Here is a 16,265-nt window from a genome sequence, read left to right on the forward strand (position 1 = left end):
GGGAGTGGGTTGACATTTGATCATTCTGCCTGGTGGGTGCATAGGCACTTGTTATCTGTGCTCTTCACATACACATACAGTATACACCTGCTTCCAGGCAGTCCTTGCTTTGCGGGTTCAGATATGCCTGATGTCAGCTACCATGGTTTAATTAAATAATACCAGCTGCTCAACAATATGGGTGAAATTTCAGTTCTCATGGCATACTAACTGTGAGTAAATACATCCAGTACCAATACATATAGTACAAACTTGACGCCATCTCTTTAGTCCAGAAATCACCACATAACATGTGCATCACGATCAGTGACAGCAGTTCTTTCAAAGTTGTCAGTATTTGGTCTCTGAGCATTTTTTAGCTTAGCCACTGACAGCAAAGTGTGCCGTTGTGTTGCCTCCTTTTCTCCCAGTGATATACCCACAGAGCCTTGTTAAAAAACAAAAACAGAAAAAGGGTAACTGAAAGAGAAAATTGGGCAACAAAGATGGAAGTGCAGCAAAGAAACAAAAAACGATAAAGATGGAAGTGGCATGAAATATGAATGGAATGTAATTGGAGTTATAAAAAAAATAGGCAACTGTGGGAATGCTGATGTTGCCACCTTTCCAGAGCCTTTAGATGTGCCGCTGGGGGAGTCGCACTGAATGCAAACTTGAATGAAAAATGCGGCTGTGACAAAAGGATGGGGACGTCCCAGAGGACATCGCATTAAAGGAACTCGGACACACTCCGCGATGGGGAACGCCCAGAGGATAAAACGTTCAAAGTGGCCCAAACAGGACGCTTTGCCAAGACACAGAAAAGATGCTCCCTTGGCATGTAACAACTCTCAGGAAAAGACAAGCACTGTTCCAGCCACTCTTGTTAAGTTTTTCCTACACAGAAATAAAACACTTCAAGTCTCCATGTTTGTAATGCTTTACAGCATAACAAATGATTGGTTTGCTTTTTTTTTTTTTTCGTTTCGCTACACATTTATAACCATGAATGAACAGCTAGGCATGTTTGGACATTTTTAAAGGTCGTGGAACAATGTTGATTTTCCCCTTGAAGATGGTTTTGCACGGTTCAGGGTCCTGTCCACCGCCTGCCCACCCACCAGTGAGGCCCGCACGAGTACACACGCAGTATCCACACGTACAGCACACGGACACGCGTGCATTTTATACACAGCACGCGTCCACACACTTCAGGGTAGAGCGTAAGTGACGGTGACAGCTATTCGGGGGTAATTATAAATACAAAATAGTAATTTTTCCCTCTCTGGAAGGTTGTGGTTGGGATTCTGTGGGAGTGAGGTGGTGGGGAAGCGAGCTCCCACCAAGCGCTGACGGGAGCGAGGCCTCGGGGGCGGGGCGGAGGACGGGATGGGCGGGGCGAGGGGGGCGATGCGGGGCGGTGCCGGCCTCGCCCGCCGCTCCGGACCGGAGCCCCGCCAGCCGGTGCGCAGCGCGGGGGCGACAGGGCGCGGGCCACGCACGGCGGCGGCGGCGGGAGCGGCGGGCACGCACGCACGCGGGCGCGGGACCCGGCACGCACGGCCGGACGCACGGCGGCGACGGCGGCGGCGGCGGCGGCAGGGGCGACAGGGGCGGTAGGGGCGGTAGGGGCGCGGGGCGGTAGGTGCGGGCGGCGGCGGCGGATGGCCCAGGGCTGACCTATGCGGCGCCTGGAGGGGCTGTGCCGGCGGCGGCGGCGGCGGCGGCGGGGCCCGGGCCGCGAGCGGAGCGGGGACAAGATGAAGTACCAGAAGTACCTGACGGTGCTGCAGATGGCCATCGGCGTCACGCCGTCCAACCGCGGCAGCCTTCTGCCGCTCAAGAGGAGGCTGTGGTGAGGACGGGGCCCGGGGGCGGGGGTCGGCGGGGGGCAACGGGCCGGCGGCCGGGCGGTGGGCGCCCTCAACCCCCTCGGTCACCAGAGAGCGCGCGGCCGGGCGGGGCGGGGACCGCAGCCGGCGCCGCGCCGGCAGGTTCTGGCTCCGAACGTGCAGCCGGGCTCGCCGTGCGTTTCCTGCGGCGCCTCGGATCCATCGGCCGCCGATCCGGGTCGGGACGTCCGCGGCCGGCGGGGTCATCCTCGCGGAGTCGGTGACTGGGCTTTACCTGTAGGCCGTCCGGTGCTCCCACCTGGAAACCGCTCTCGGGGTAATGGGAAGAACGCCCCTAAAGAAAGGTGTCTAGGGTCACCTGGAACCGGTGTACACACCGGATCATCTATCGGATTGTATCGCGTTTTATTAGCATGTAAACATGTCACAGGGAATCCCAGTGGCGACCCAGGCGTTCCATCCACTTGGGACTTAGGTGTGCGGTTCTGTCACAAGAGGAATGGTCCAGTAAAGGGGTGGTGACTGTAGAAAAAAGGTGCCGGTGATTGTGGTATTAAGTGGTTATTTCAATTAAATGCGTGGTTAATATAGTTGATAGAGGTTGATTCAATTCAACTGAACATAGTTCAGTTGCATTTAAGCATTGGGAAGAGTAATGTCTGCTATGTAAGGCAAAATGGAATAACGATCTAAGGAACATAAGGATTGAGCAGCCAGGAAAAAGGAGCTTAAAAAAAAATCCCAATAGTGGAGAATTTTGGAGGTAAGACCAAAAATTATGACCAGCAAAGTTCAAATTTCAGCTGTGCCACTTATTGTGTTACTATAGACAAGTTACTGGAGAATCTGTTTCTTTGTCTGTAAAATGGGAGCAATATTCTCTACCTCATGGGGCCATGTGTAGATCAACTGTGATGGTCAATACAAAGTGCTGGCCACTCTCCCCCACTGCATAGTAGGTGCTGAGTAAATATTATTGTCTTCCTCCACCCCCCCTCACACCCCCACTCCCGCCCAGTTGTTAAAAAAAGATAAATTTATTCTGCAAAATATTTTAATTTGATGAACAGCAAGTGACAACACCTGGAAGACTAGGCTGGTAAAAGTTGACAGTGATTGAATTAAGAAATGTCCATGGAAGAAAGTTTTAGCAAATACATCAAGAATATGTCATTATTCTGAAGCAAGAAGCAGTAACATTTGAAGTTGACTTTTCAGATGGATGGTTTACAGAAAAAAAAAAGAGAGGTCAGCACCAACAGTCTTACCCCCCACCCAGATTTTCTCCTGAGTGCTTATCAGTATCGAACACACTGCCTATTTTACTTAATTTTCATATATATCGCTTCTCCCCCCGCCCTAGAATGTAAGCATGGGGCCAGGGCTTTTGTCTGTTTAGTTGATTACTAAATTCCCTTCAACCAGTGTCTGGTACAAAATAGGTTCGCAAAAGATAACTGTTGAATAAATGAATTCTTAATGCATAATTGGAAAAGAAAGTTAAGGATTTTTTTTTTTGGCCTTGCTGAACGGATTGCATTGCAGGATCTTAGTTTCCTGACCAGGGACTGAACCTGCATGCTTGGCAGTGAAAGCGCAGAGTCCTAACCACTGGACCGCCAAGGAATTCCCAAGGAAATTTTCTTCATGTTACACTTAAAAACCAAGATGTGGAAATAAGGTTTGAGGAGCTGTTAGGCATGAATATTAGCAGCAATTGGTCACAAGGTCAAGAAGCTTGGCTTATTCTTTCTTATCATTGGAGTGCTGCTTCTGAAACTAGTTTCCCGAGTATAGAGTTTGTGAAGAGAGAACACAAGGAAATGAAATCCCGGTAACATTTGTACTCTAGAGATTCACGTTTGAGGCAGGCAGTGACCTGGGACCAGCATTAAAAACCGTCTTATGAAGAGACAGCCTGGAAAGAGGGGGATTTCATTGAGCTTTCCCACAGTCTTAAATGAGCATTTCAGGATTTCCACTCAATGGTAAGCGGATTTGCAAATGTTCATCTACTTTCTCCAGTGGCAAAGTGAAGAGCACACTCTACACAACTCGGCACTGGGTGGTACTTTGGGACATAGATGTATAGTCTTTTTTTTTTTTTAGTTGGAGAATATCGTGCTGCCTGGTTAATCTATCTCTTACATCTTCTGGAGTTTATTTTCTAGATAACATTTCATTTTGCCAGTGCCCTAGCAACTGCACGTGGAGAATTTGAGATGGATGGGGCCATTATTTGGCTAGAAGATGTGAGGATGGGGTCTGTCTCTAGAGTGGTTGGTGGGAACCCACAGGCGACATCAATAGTGCATTCAGATCTTGGGGTGCACCAGCTTATGTCCATTTACAAGATGTGAGGACATACCATGGTCATTGTTCATGGCTTATATAAAGGTTTATGTGAAGACCTTTAGGAAGATGTGTATGCTCCCTGTGTTTCTCTCTCTGTTAACTATTACAGTCTGTATGGGAAGACTGCATACCTGCAAAGCTTATGCCCGTCTAAGTGAAGGTTAGGGTTGAATGGGCCAGAGCTTTGGCCCCACACTTCTATCTAGTTTGGCCATTTGTGCTCATCCGCTTTCCTCTTTGCAATACCTTTCTGTCTTTCTGACTGGCTCTACAAATCCTTTAAGGAGTACAGCACTTGCAGACCATTTTACATGGAAACTGAAGTGGACACGCAGCCAGACCTGCATCAGTGGAGCCTGCAGGAGCCCGCTTCTCCTTGGCTCCTTCTCTAAGAAGCTTAGTAAGTAGGAGTGTTTGCAGTGTTTGGTTCTGAATCATTACTGTTTATGAACCTGGAACTCAGGCCTGTTACCCGAGGGAGATGTGAGCTTGTGCGGCTGCTGCCTGCTCTGGGGGCCTCAGATAATGGTCAGTGATGGACAGAAGCAGTAGAGCGCAGTATTTCCTAGATCTGCCATAACAGATCACCAAAAGCAACAGGAATTTCTTCTCCCCCAGTTCTGGAGGCCAGAGTCTGAAATAAAGGCGTCGGCAGGGCCACGCTCCCCCAGGAGCTCTGGGGAGAATCCTTCCTGCCTCCTCCAGTGTCTGTGGCCCCAGGGTTCCTTGGGTTCCTCTTCAGTCTCTCTCAGCACCCTCACGTGGTCTTGTCCGTGTGTCTTGTCTTCTCCTCTTCTGTCTCTTACAAGAACACTTGTATCGGAGTTAGGGTCCACCTGGGTAATCCAGGGTGAGCTCATCTCGAGATCCTCACCGTCGTAACCTCTGTGAAGACACTTTCTCTAAACAGGGTCACATCCACTGGGTTGTTAGGAGGTGGGGGGAGGAGGGGCACAGTTCAGTCCACTGCGGGAACCATGGCCGGTTCCTCGCTGTTCAGTGGGTGTGAGGCCCAAATAGCTGTTACTCCTGTCTATTTCAGGTGAAATGCAAAAAATATTTTCATAATAAGTTTATTGTTGTCAGAGCCTTGATTTTTTTTTTAACTTCTTATTGGGGTATAATTGCTTTACAATGGTGTGTTAGTTTCTGCTTTATAACAAAGTGAAGCAGCTATACATATAGATACATCCGCATATCTCCTCCTTCTTGTGTCTCCCTCCCACCCTCCCTATCCCACCCCTCTAGGTGGTCACAAAGCACCGAGCTGATCTCCCGGTGCTATGTGACTGCTTCCCACTAGCTATCTATTTTACATTTGGTAGTGTATATATGTCCATGCCACTCTCTCACTTCGTCCCAGCTTACGCTTCCCCCTTTCCGTGTCAAGTCCATTCTCTACATCTGTGTCTTTATTCCTGTCCTACCCCTAGGTTCTTCAGAACCATTTTTTTTTTTTCTAGATTCCATATATATGTGTTAGCATCCGGTATTTGTTTTTCTCTTTCTGACTTACTTCACTCTGTATGACAGACTCTGGGTCCATCCACCTCACTACAGATAACTCAATTTCTTTTCTTTTTATGGCTGAGTAATATTCCATTGTATATCGGTACCACATCTTTATCCATTCATCTGTTGATAGACACTAAGGTTGCTTCCATGTCCTGACTATTATAAATAGAGCTGCAGTGAACATTGTGGTATATGACTCTTTTTGAATTATAGTTTTCTCAGGGTATATGCCCAGTAGTGGGATTACTGGGTCGTATGGTAGTTCTATTTTTAGTTTTTTAAGGAACCTCCATACTGTTCTCCATAGTGGCTGTATCAATTTACATTCCCACCAACAGTGCAGGAGGGTTCCTTTTTCTCCATACCCTCTCCAGCATTTATTGTTTGCAGATTTTTTGATGATGGCCATTCTGACTGGTATGAGGTGATACCTCATTGTAGTTTGGATTTGCATTTCTCTAATGATTAGTGATGTTGAGCATCCTTTCATGTGTTTGTTGGCAATCTGTATATCTTCTTTGGAGAAATGTCTATTAAGGTCTTCTGCCCATTTTTGGATTGGGTTGTTTGGTTTTTTGATATTGAGCTGCATGAGCTGCTTGTAAATTTTGGAGATTAATCCTTTGTCAGTTGCTTCATTTGCAAATATTTTCTCCCATTCTGAGGGTTGTCTTTTCATCTTGTTTATGGTTTCCTTTGCTGTGCAAATGCTTTTAAGTTTCATGAGGTCCCATTTGTTTATTTTTGTTTTTATTTCCATTTCTCTAGGAGATAGGTCAAAAAGGATCTTGCTGTGATTTATGTTATAGAGTGTTCTGCCTATGTTTTTCTCTAAGAGTTTTGTAGTGTCTGGCCTTACATATAGGTCTTTAATCCGTTTTCAGTTTATTTTTGTGTATGGTGTTAGGGAGTGTTCTAATTTCATTCTTATACATGTAGCTGTCCAGTTTTCCCAGCACCACTTATTGAAGAGGCTGTCTTTTCTCCATTGTATATCCTTGCCTCCTTTGTCATAGATTAGTTGACCATAGGTGCGTGTGTTTATCTCTGGGCTTTCTATCCTGTTCCATTGATCTGTATTTCTGTTTTTTTCCAGTACCATATTGTCTTGATTACTGTAGCTTTGTAGTATAGTCTGAAGTCAGGGAGTCTGATTCCTCCAGCTCCGTTTTTTTTCCCTCAAGACTGCTTTGGCTATTCGGTGTCTTTTGTGTCTCCATACAAATTTTAAGATTTTTTTGTTCTAGTTCTGTGGAAAATGTCATTGGTAGTTTGATAGGGATTGCATTGAATCTGTAGATTGCTTTGGGTAGTATAGTCATTTTCACAATGTTGATTCTTCCAATCCAAGAATATGGTATATCTCTCCATCTGTTTGTATCATCTTTAATTTCTCTCATCAGTGTCTTATAGTTTTCTGCATACAGGTCTTCTGTCTCCTTAGGTAGGTTTATAGCTAGGTATTTTATTCTTTTTGTTGCAGTGGTAAATGGGAGTGTTTCCTTAACTTCTCTTTCAGATTTTTCATCGTTAGTGTATAGGAATGCAAGAGATTCCTGTGCATTAATTTTGTATCCTGTTACTTTACTGAATTCATTGATTAGCTCTAGTAGTTTTCTGGTAGCATATTTAGGATTCTTTGTGTATAGTATCATGTCATCTGCAAACAGTAACAGCATTACTTTTTCTTTTCCGATTTGGATTCCTTTTATTTCTTTTTCTTGTCTGATTGCTGTGGCTAAAACTTCCAAAACTATGTTGAATAATAGTGGTGAGAGTGGACAACCTTGTCTTGTTCCTGATCTTAGAGGAAATGGTTTCAGTTTTTCACCATTGAGAATGATGTTGGCTGTGGGTTTGTCATATATGGCCTTTATTATGTTGAGGTAAGTTCCCTCTATGCCTACTTTCTGGAGGGTTTTTATCATAAATGGGTGTTGAATTTTGTCGAAAGCTTTCTCTGCATCTGTTGAGATGATCATATTGTTTTTCTCCTTCAATTTGTTAATATGGTGTATCACATTGATTGATTTGCATATATTGGAGAATCCTTGCATTCCTGGGATAAACCCCACTTGATCATGGTGTATGATCCTTTTAATGTGCTGTTGGATTCTGTTTGCTAGTATTTTGTGGAGGATTTTTGCATCTGTGTTCATCAGTGATATTGGCCTGTAGTTTTCGTTTTTTGTGACATCTTTGTGTGGTTTTGGTATCAGGGTGATGGTGACCTCATAGAATGAGTTTGGGAGTGTTCCTCCCTCGGGTGTATTTTGGAAGAGTTTGAGAAGGGTAGGTGTTAGCTCTTCTCTAAATGTTTGTTAGAATTTGCCTGTGAAGCCATCTGGTCCTGGGCTTTTGTTTGTTGGAAGATTTTTAATCACAGTCTCAATTTCAGTGCTTGTGATTGGTCTGTTTATATTTTCTGTTTCTTCCTGGTTCAGTCTTGGAAGGTTGTGCTTTTCTATGAATTTGTCCATTTCTTCCACGTTGTCCATTTTACTGGCATATAGTTACTTGTAGTAATCTCCAATGATCCTTTATATTTCTGCAGTGTCAGTTGTTACTTCTCCTTTTTCATTTCTAATTCTATTGATTTGAGTCTTCTCCCCTTTTTTCTTGATGAGTCTGGCTAATGGTTTATCAATTTTGTTTATCTTTGCAGAGAACGAGCTTTCAGTTTTATTGATCTTTGCTATTGTTTCCTTCATTTCTTTATCATTTATTTCTGATCTGATCTTTATAATTTCTTTCCTTTTGCTTTGGGGGTTTTTTGTTCTTCTTTCTCTAATTGCTTTAGGTGTAAGGTTAGGTTGTTCATTTGAGATGTTTCTTTTTTCTTGAGGTAGGAATGTATTGCTATAAACTTCCCTCTTAGAACTGCTTTTGCTGCATCCCATAGGTTTTGGGTCGTCATGTTTTCATTGTCATTTGTTTCTAGGTATTTTTTGATTTCCTCTTTGATTTCTCCAGTGATCTCTTGGTTATTAAGTAGTGTATTGTTTAGCCTCCATGTGTTTGTATTTTTTACAGATTTTTTCCTGTAATTGATACCTAGTCTGATAACACTGTGGTCAGAAAAGATACTTGATATGATTTCAATTTTCTTAAATTTACCAAGGCTTGATTTGTGATCCAAGATATGATCTATCCTGGAGAATGTTCCATGAGCAGTTGAGAAGAAAGTGTATTCTGTTGTTTTTGGATGGAATGTCCTATAAATATCAATTAAGTCCATCTTGTTTAATGTATCATTTAAAGCTTGTGTTTCCTTATTTATTTTCATTTTGGATGATCTGTCCATTGGTGAAAGTGGGGTGTTAAAGTCCCCTACTATGATTGTGTTACTGTCGATTTCCCCTTTTATGGCTGTTAGCAATTGCCTTATGTATTGAGGTGCTCCTATGTTGGGTGCATAAATATTTACAATTGTTATATCTTCTTCTTGGATTGATCCCTTGATCATTATGTAGTGTCCTTCCTTATCTCTTGTCACAGTCTTTATTTTAAAGTCTATTTTGTCTGATATGAGAATTGGTACTCCAGCTTTTGATTTCCATTTGCATGGGATATCTTTTTCCATCCCCTCACTTTCAGTCTGTATGTGTCCCTAGGTCTGAAGTGGGTCTCTTGTAGACAGCATATATATGGGTCTTGTTTTTGTATCCATTCAGCCAGTCTGTGTCTTTTGGTTGTAGCATTTAATCCATTTACATTTAAGTTAGTTATCGATATGTATGTTCCTATGACCATATTCTTAATTGTTTTGGGTTTGTTATTGTAGGTCTTTTCCTTGTCTTGTGTTTCCTGCCTAGAGAAGTTCCTTTAGCATTTGTTGTAAAGCTCGTTTGGTGGTGCTGAATTCTCTTAGCTTTTGCTTGTCTGTAAAGGTTTTAATTTCCCCATCGAATCTGAATGAGATCCTTGCTGGGTAGAGTAATCTTGGTTGTAGCTTTTTCCCTTTCATCACTTTAAATATGTCCTTTCATTATTGATTGTTCCACAAGTAGAACATATTTCATTTATTGTGTTGTTCATCATTGTTTGTTTGCTCTTTAGTTCTTCTGGGTCCTTGTTAAAGGTTTCTTGTATTTTCTCCATTCTGTTTCCAAGATTTTGGATTATCTTTACTATCATTACTCTGAATTCTTTTTCAGGTAGACTGCCTGTTTCCTCTTCATTTGTTTGGTCTGGTGGGTTTTTACCTTGCTCCTTCATCTACTGTGTGTTTCTCTGTCTTCTCATTTTGCTTAACTTAGTGTGTTTGGGGTCTCCTTTTCGCAGGCTGCAGGTTCGTAGTTCCCGTTGTTTTTGGTGTCTGCCCCCAGTGGCTAAGGTTGGTTCAGTGAGTTGTGTAGGCTTCCTCGTGGAGGGGGCTGGTGCCTGTGTTCTGGTGGATGAGGCCGGATCTTGTCTTTCTGGTGGACAGGACTGCGTCCGCTGGTTTGTTTTGGGGTGTCTCTGACCTTATTATGATTTTAGGCAGCCTCTCTGCTAATGGGTGGGGTTGTGTTCCTGTCTTGCTAGTTGTTTGGCATAGGGTGTCCAGCACTGGAACTTGCTGGTCATTGAGTGGAGCTGGGTCTTAGCGTTGAGATCAAAATCTCTGGGAGAGCTTTTGCCATTTGATATTACGTGGAGCCAGGAGGTCTCTGGTGGACCAGTATCCTGAACTCGGCTCTCCCACCTCAGAGGCACAGACCTGACACCTGGCCAGTGCACCAAGACCCTGTCAGCCACACAGCTCAGAAGAAAAGGGAGAAAAAAAGAAAGAAAGAAAGAAAAAAATAAAGTTATTAAAAAATAAAAAATTAAAAAAATTATTAAAAATAAAAAAATTAAAAAGTAATAAAAATAAAAGAAAGAAAGAAAGAAGACAGTAACCAAACCCGAAAACAAGTCCATCAGTGATAACAAGCACTAAAAACTATACTAAAAACACCCCCAACCAACCAAACAAACAAAAATACCAGACAGACAGACCCCTAGGACAAATGGTAAAAGCAAAACTATACAGACAAAATCTCGCAAAGTCCACTGCCTCAATTTTGGGATGAGTCATCTATTCAGATATTCCAGAGATGCAGGGTACATCAAGTTGATTGTGGAGATTTAATCTGCTGCTCCTGAGGCTACTGGGAGAAATTTCCCTTTCTCTTTGTTCGCCCAGCTCCTGGGGTTCAGCTTTGGATTTGACCCCGCCTCTGCGTTTAGATCGCCTGAGGGCGTCTGTTCTTCGCAGAGGCAGAGGCTGGCATGACGTTGCAACAGCCTGAGGCACGCCGTGTGTTCTCCCGGGGAAGTTGTCCCTGGATCACGGGACCCCGGCAGTGGCGGGCTGCACAGTCTCCTGGGAGGGGAGGTGTGGATAGTGCCCTGTGTTTGCACACAGGCTTCTTGGTGGCTGCAACAGCAGCCTTAGCGTCTCATACCCATCTCTGGCATCTGCGCTGATAGCTGCAGCTCGCGCCCATCTCTGGAGCTCATGTAGGTGGTGCTCTGAATCCCCTCTCCTTGCGCACCCAGAAACAATGGTCTCTTGCCTCTTAGGCAGGTCCAGACTTTTTCCTGGACTCCCTCCCGGCTAGCCGTGGCGCACTAGCCCCCTTCAGGCTGTGTTCACGCAGCCAACCCCAGTCCTCTCCCTGGGATCTGACCTCCGAAGCCGGAGCCTCAGCTCCCAGCCCCTGCCCACCCTGGCGGGTGAGCAGACAAGCCTCTCAGGCTGGTGAGTGCTGGTCGGCACCGATCCTCTGTGCGGGAATCTCTCCGCTTTGCCCTCCGCACCCCGGTTGCTATGCTCTCCTCCGTGGCTCCAAAGCTTGCCCCCAACCCCGTCTCCGCCAGTGAAGGGGCTTCCTAGTGTGTGGAAACCTTTCCTCCTTCACAGCTCCCTCCCAGTGGTGCAGGTTCCATCCCTATTCTTTTGTCTCTGTTTTTTCTTTTTTCTTTTTCCCTACCCAGGTACGTGGGGAGTTTCTTGCCTTTTGGGAAGTCTGAGCTCTTCTGCCAGCGTTTAGTAGGTGTTCTGTAGGAGCTGTTCCACATGTAGATGTATTTCTGATGTATTTGTGGGAGGAAGGTGATCTCCATGTCTTACTCCTCCACCATCTTGAAGGTCTCCCCAGAGCCTTGATTTTTGCATTGAGTGCTTTCAGGAGCATTTACACGGATCTTAGGGGAAAAGAGTGTCATATCATTTTCTTCATGCTTCTAAGTCTGTTTCTCCCAGTTGAGTCAGTAATTATTGAAGGCCATGCAGTATCCATTCGTCCATTGAAGTTGTCATCTAATAGTCAGATTCCAGAAATAAGAAGAGCTGCTGTTCATTGAGCTTGTTCCCTGCTGGGCCCTATATCCCTCTGTGAGGTGCAGGCTGTATCTCCCCAACTTTACAGATGAGGTCATTGGCTTGCCCAGAGTCACACCTCAGCTTTTATGCCAGTTCTTGGGGTTAAAAACATATTTGAGTGAGGACATGCCAGTCCAGAAAGAGAGATGGACTGAAGACAGGAACAAAAGGACGGGAAAGTCCCTTATAGGATGTTGTTTCTCCCATGGTGACCTGTGGCCCATTCACGGCTCACAGAGTTCCCTGACTGGATGGGACCGATATCCAAGTCCTTCCTTGGTTTCTTTAATGAGCAAATTGTAGGCAGTTACACACATTATTATTTATAAGTACAACTAAGGACCATTAATATGAATCTTTTCAGTGAGCTATTAAGGTTTCCAAAGTCTGGTACTCGTAAACAAAAATTAGCATATTACTAGCACTTACTGAAGAATCCTTCAGAAGTACTCAGCATCCTTCTAAAGTCAGCTGCCCTGCTATACTAAGCAGTATCTCAAGGCTCCTGTTCTCACACCCTTGTTTGGAATTCCCCTCATTTGGGGGAAGGATGCTTTGCTATCTCTCATTAAGTGTTATCTTGACTTGGTTGTAGCTGTCAGTTGCTGATATTTTAGAATTAATTTTAGATATTACTTTTGTTGATAGTTTTGTTCTTGTATAACTGCTTTGTTTTTACCATCTTCATTATTTTTGCCCAATTCTTTGTTATTATTGAGTTCTTTTCCACTAGAAATTAGAAATGGGTGTGGTAGATGAGCTTGGGAGTTGTTTGTCCCAAGTGAACCATGGTCAAAACTGGTCGTGAGCCAAATCTGCTGAGTTATAACAAAATGAGAGGGTGGACCCCGGGTTTCTGCCCTTTAAGCCTGTCAGCCAAGGCTGCAAATAAAAACACGACGCTGTTAGAGAAGTTATGAAGCGAGTGGAGAGAGGCAGACATTTTCTCCCCAGTTACCCACTAGGGATGATTAAATGGAATTAAGAATTAGGAAAAGAAAAACTTCATTGTAGGCCGAGTATTGATTTCTCCAGAGTTCAAGGGAAAGCATCCAAGGTGCTTACAGCTCACTTCCTAACTTTATTTCCTTGTCATCAAAGGCCATTCTCCTAAATATCTGGGGAATGATCTCCACAGTCTGAGGTATTCAGTGGGGGAATACCTCAGGTTGGGGGAGAGCGGTGCCTTGGGGTGACAGAGGCTCCTTATACTCCACATCACGAGTACCCAAAGACAGTACTCCCCACCTGAGTTGTAGATGCACCTCTGTATTCTTGTGCATGCCTAGCAGAGAACTATTTGAACACACGTATTTCCACCCCAGGACAAATATTAATTTTTGAGAAATATTAAAACAGAAGAGAAGTGACATTTAAAATTCCCTTATATCTCGACTCCTTCTGCATAATAATCTGGTCCATTATTATCTGGACCTGTTTATTCCTTTTCTTTATCTCCTATCAAAGAAAGGGGGACCATTACTGAGCCATATGGTTTTTAACAGTTGACCTCTTAGCTTCACAGAGATCTAGTCTGAGCTTTAAAGTTACTAAAATTACTCTCTAGGAGCTGGTTCAGTTCTGGGACAAGACACCGTCCTCCCGCTGAGTCTGTGGGTAGGGCGGGTACCGACCTGATATTCACCTGGTATATGCCAGCTCATCCCTCCTGGTTATTAAAGGTTTTTATTATGATCCTGGCAGGGAGGGGGAGAGTCCATTCTTCTAGTTATATTTAGGATCTTTGTTTTCTCTTTTACTTTGTTACTGGATTTAATATTACATTGTGCTAAGTCTGAGAAATTTCTTGGCTTTTAGTCATTTATAAAATTTGGTGGATATAAATTCTTATTGCAGGCTTCAGGTTTTAGGCTTTTAGGTTTGGAAAAAAGGAAAATAGTGATGCATCTCTAAGTCAGATGAGAGGAAAATCTTTTGAAAATTTTCTTTGTGGAGAAAAGTTTATATTTGTGTTAATTTCTTATAAATGATCACACCATATAAGCAGTGCTGTCCACATGAAATGAGAGAGAGGAAATAAAGAAAATTTAAGCCTTGTATATTGTTTTGCCATTCTGTTTTTCTTTCCCATATACCTTCTTCTTTTTTTTCTTAAATTGGAGTATAGTTGATTTACAATATTGTGTTAGTTTTTGCTGTACAGCAAAGTGAGCCAGTTATACATACACATATATCCACTCTTTTAGATTCTATTCCCATATAGGTCATTATAGAGTATTGTGCTAACCTGTGCTATACAGTAGGTTCTTATTAGTTATCTGTTTTATATATAGTAGTGTGTATATGTCAATCCCAATCTCCCAATTTATCCCTCCCCCTGCTTTCCCCCCAGTAACCACAAGTTTGCTTTCTACATCTGTGACTGGACTTCTGTTTTGTAAATAGGTTCATTTGTACCATTTCTTTAGATTCCAATAAGCGATATCATATATTTGTCTTTCTCTGACTTACTTCACTCAGTATGACAATCTCTAGATCCATCCATGTCGCTGCAAATGGTGTTATTTTGTTCTTTTTTATGGCTGAGTAATATTCCATTGTATATATGTACCACATCTTTTTTTTTTTTTTTTAAATAAATTTATTTATTTATTTTTTGGCTGCATTGGGTCCTCGTTGCTGTGCTGGGGCTTTCTCTAGTTGCGGCAAGCGGGGGCTACTCTTCATTGCGGTGTGCAGGCTTCTCACTGCGGTGGCTTCTCTTGTTGCAGAGCATGGGCTCTAGGCAGGTGGGCTTCAGTAGTTGAGGTACGTGGGCCCAGTAGTTGTGGCTCACGGGCTCTAGAGCATGGGCTCAGTAGTTGTGGTGCACGGGCTTAGTTGCTCCATGGCATGTGGGATCTTCCTGGACCAGGGCTCGAACCCATGTCCCCTGCATTGGCAGGCGGGTTCTTAACCACTGCACCCACCAGGGAAGTCCCTGTGCCACATTTTCTTTATTCATTCCTCTGTTGATGGACATTTAGGTTGCTTCCATGTCTTGGCTATTGTAAATAGTGCTGCTACAACCATTGGGGTGCATGTATCCTTTCGAATTATGGTTTTCTCCAGATATATGTGCAGGAGAGGGATTGCTGGATCATATGGTAGCTCTGTTTTTAGTGTAGAGTGTAGGAGGGATCCCAACAATGTAGCAGGGTTCCTTTCCTCCACACCCTCTCCAGCATTTATTGTTTGTAGATGATGGCCATTCTGACCGGTGTCAGGTGATACCTCATTGTAGTTTTGATTTGCATTTCTCTAATAATTAGTGACCATATGCCCTCTTCTTGAACAGAGTTTTTCATTATTTTTATGGAATCTTTTACCCTGCAGAGAGGAGAACAAAACTGTACAGGGTGCTGCTCTTTGTATTGAGAATAATGAAAGTGGCATCACCCAAATTTTACTCTGGGAGATGACTTGAAAGGTGGACTCATTGGAACCCAATGAAATAACAAAAATATAAATTAAAAAAGCTACAACAAAAATAATAACAGTCTGAGTAAACAATAAAAAATACCATTGATGGACCAGCATTCCTGAGGAATGTCTGAGAAGTAGTTAATAGATAGGGACAGATCTACTGAGAGAAATACCTTGCAGAAACCATTGTCTGGAAAATGCGCAGAAGATTCCTGCAAAGTTAAGGGTGGGAGGCTTGAAGCAGCACCAAGGGATAGAAGGAGCAGGGGACGTGTGGGGGGTTCATCAGATCCGACTCCCTCACTGATGTGTGACACGGAGGGGACAGCAGTGTTGCTTTCTCACTGAGGCAGTGATGTGGGCACTAGGGCCAGGGAGACAGGGCTGAACGTGAGATGTCCACTGCATCCCTTGACGCAGAAGAGAAGCTGCCTCACAGACCTCCCGGCAGTGTGTCCTGTCTCTGCCAGAGCTGCCAAAGGCAGGCCACCTTAAGCACTACTGTGGGGAAACAGACGTTCTCTAATAGAAATATAAATAGACTTTAAAAATCACACAACAGTTGGAAAAAGCCAGTATTAAGAGAATACCACATTCAACAAGCAGAGGAACTAATCTCCGAGAAAAAGGAGAAACTTTGGATTAACATGGTTTTCAGAAAGATGCAAGAGAATATTCTATTAATAAAAAAGCATACTAGACACTTTACAGATTTAAAATGTACTCATTGAAGTAAAAGAATGGCTGAATTGACAAAATTGAAAAACAAATTAGTCTGGAGAAGT

At 43.6% G+C, this 16,265-nt stretch overlaps 1 protein-coding gene across 1 annotated transcript in view; it reads left to right on the plus strand.

The window, feature by feature from the left end:
- Positions 1 to 1,661: 1,661 nt before the first annotated feature.
- LOC132360058 (uncharacterized) overlaps positions 1,662 to 16,265 on the plus strand; it is a 125,007-nt gene continuing 110,403 nt past the window's right edge. Inside the window, exon 1 of the mRNA XM_059915177.1 lies at positions 1,662 to 1,834. Coding sequence (XP_059771160.1) covers positions 1,662 to 1,834 — 173 coding nt within the window. The remainder of the gene's footprint in view (positions 1,835 to 16,265) is intronic.

The sequence above is a fragment of the Balaenoptera ricei genome, chromosome 2 (genome assembly GCF_028023285.1).
Source record: "Balaenoptera ricei isolate mBalRic1 chromosome 2, mBalRic1.hap2, whole genome shotgun sequence".
NCBI lineage: Eukaryota > Metazoa > Chordata > Mammalia > Artiodactyla > Balaenopteridae > Balaenoptera > Balaenoptera ricei.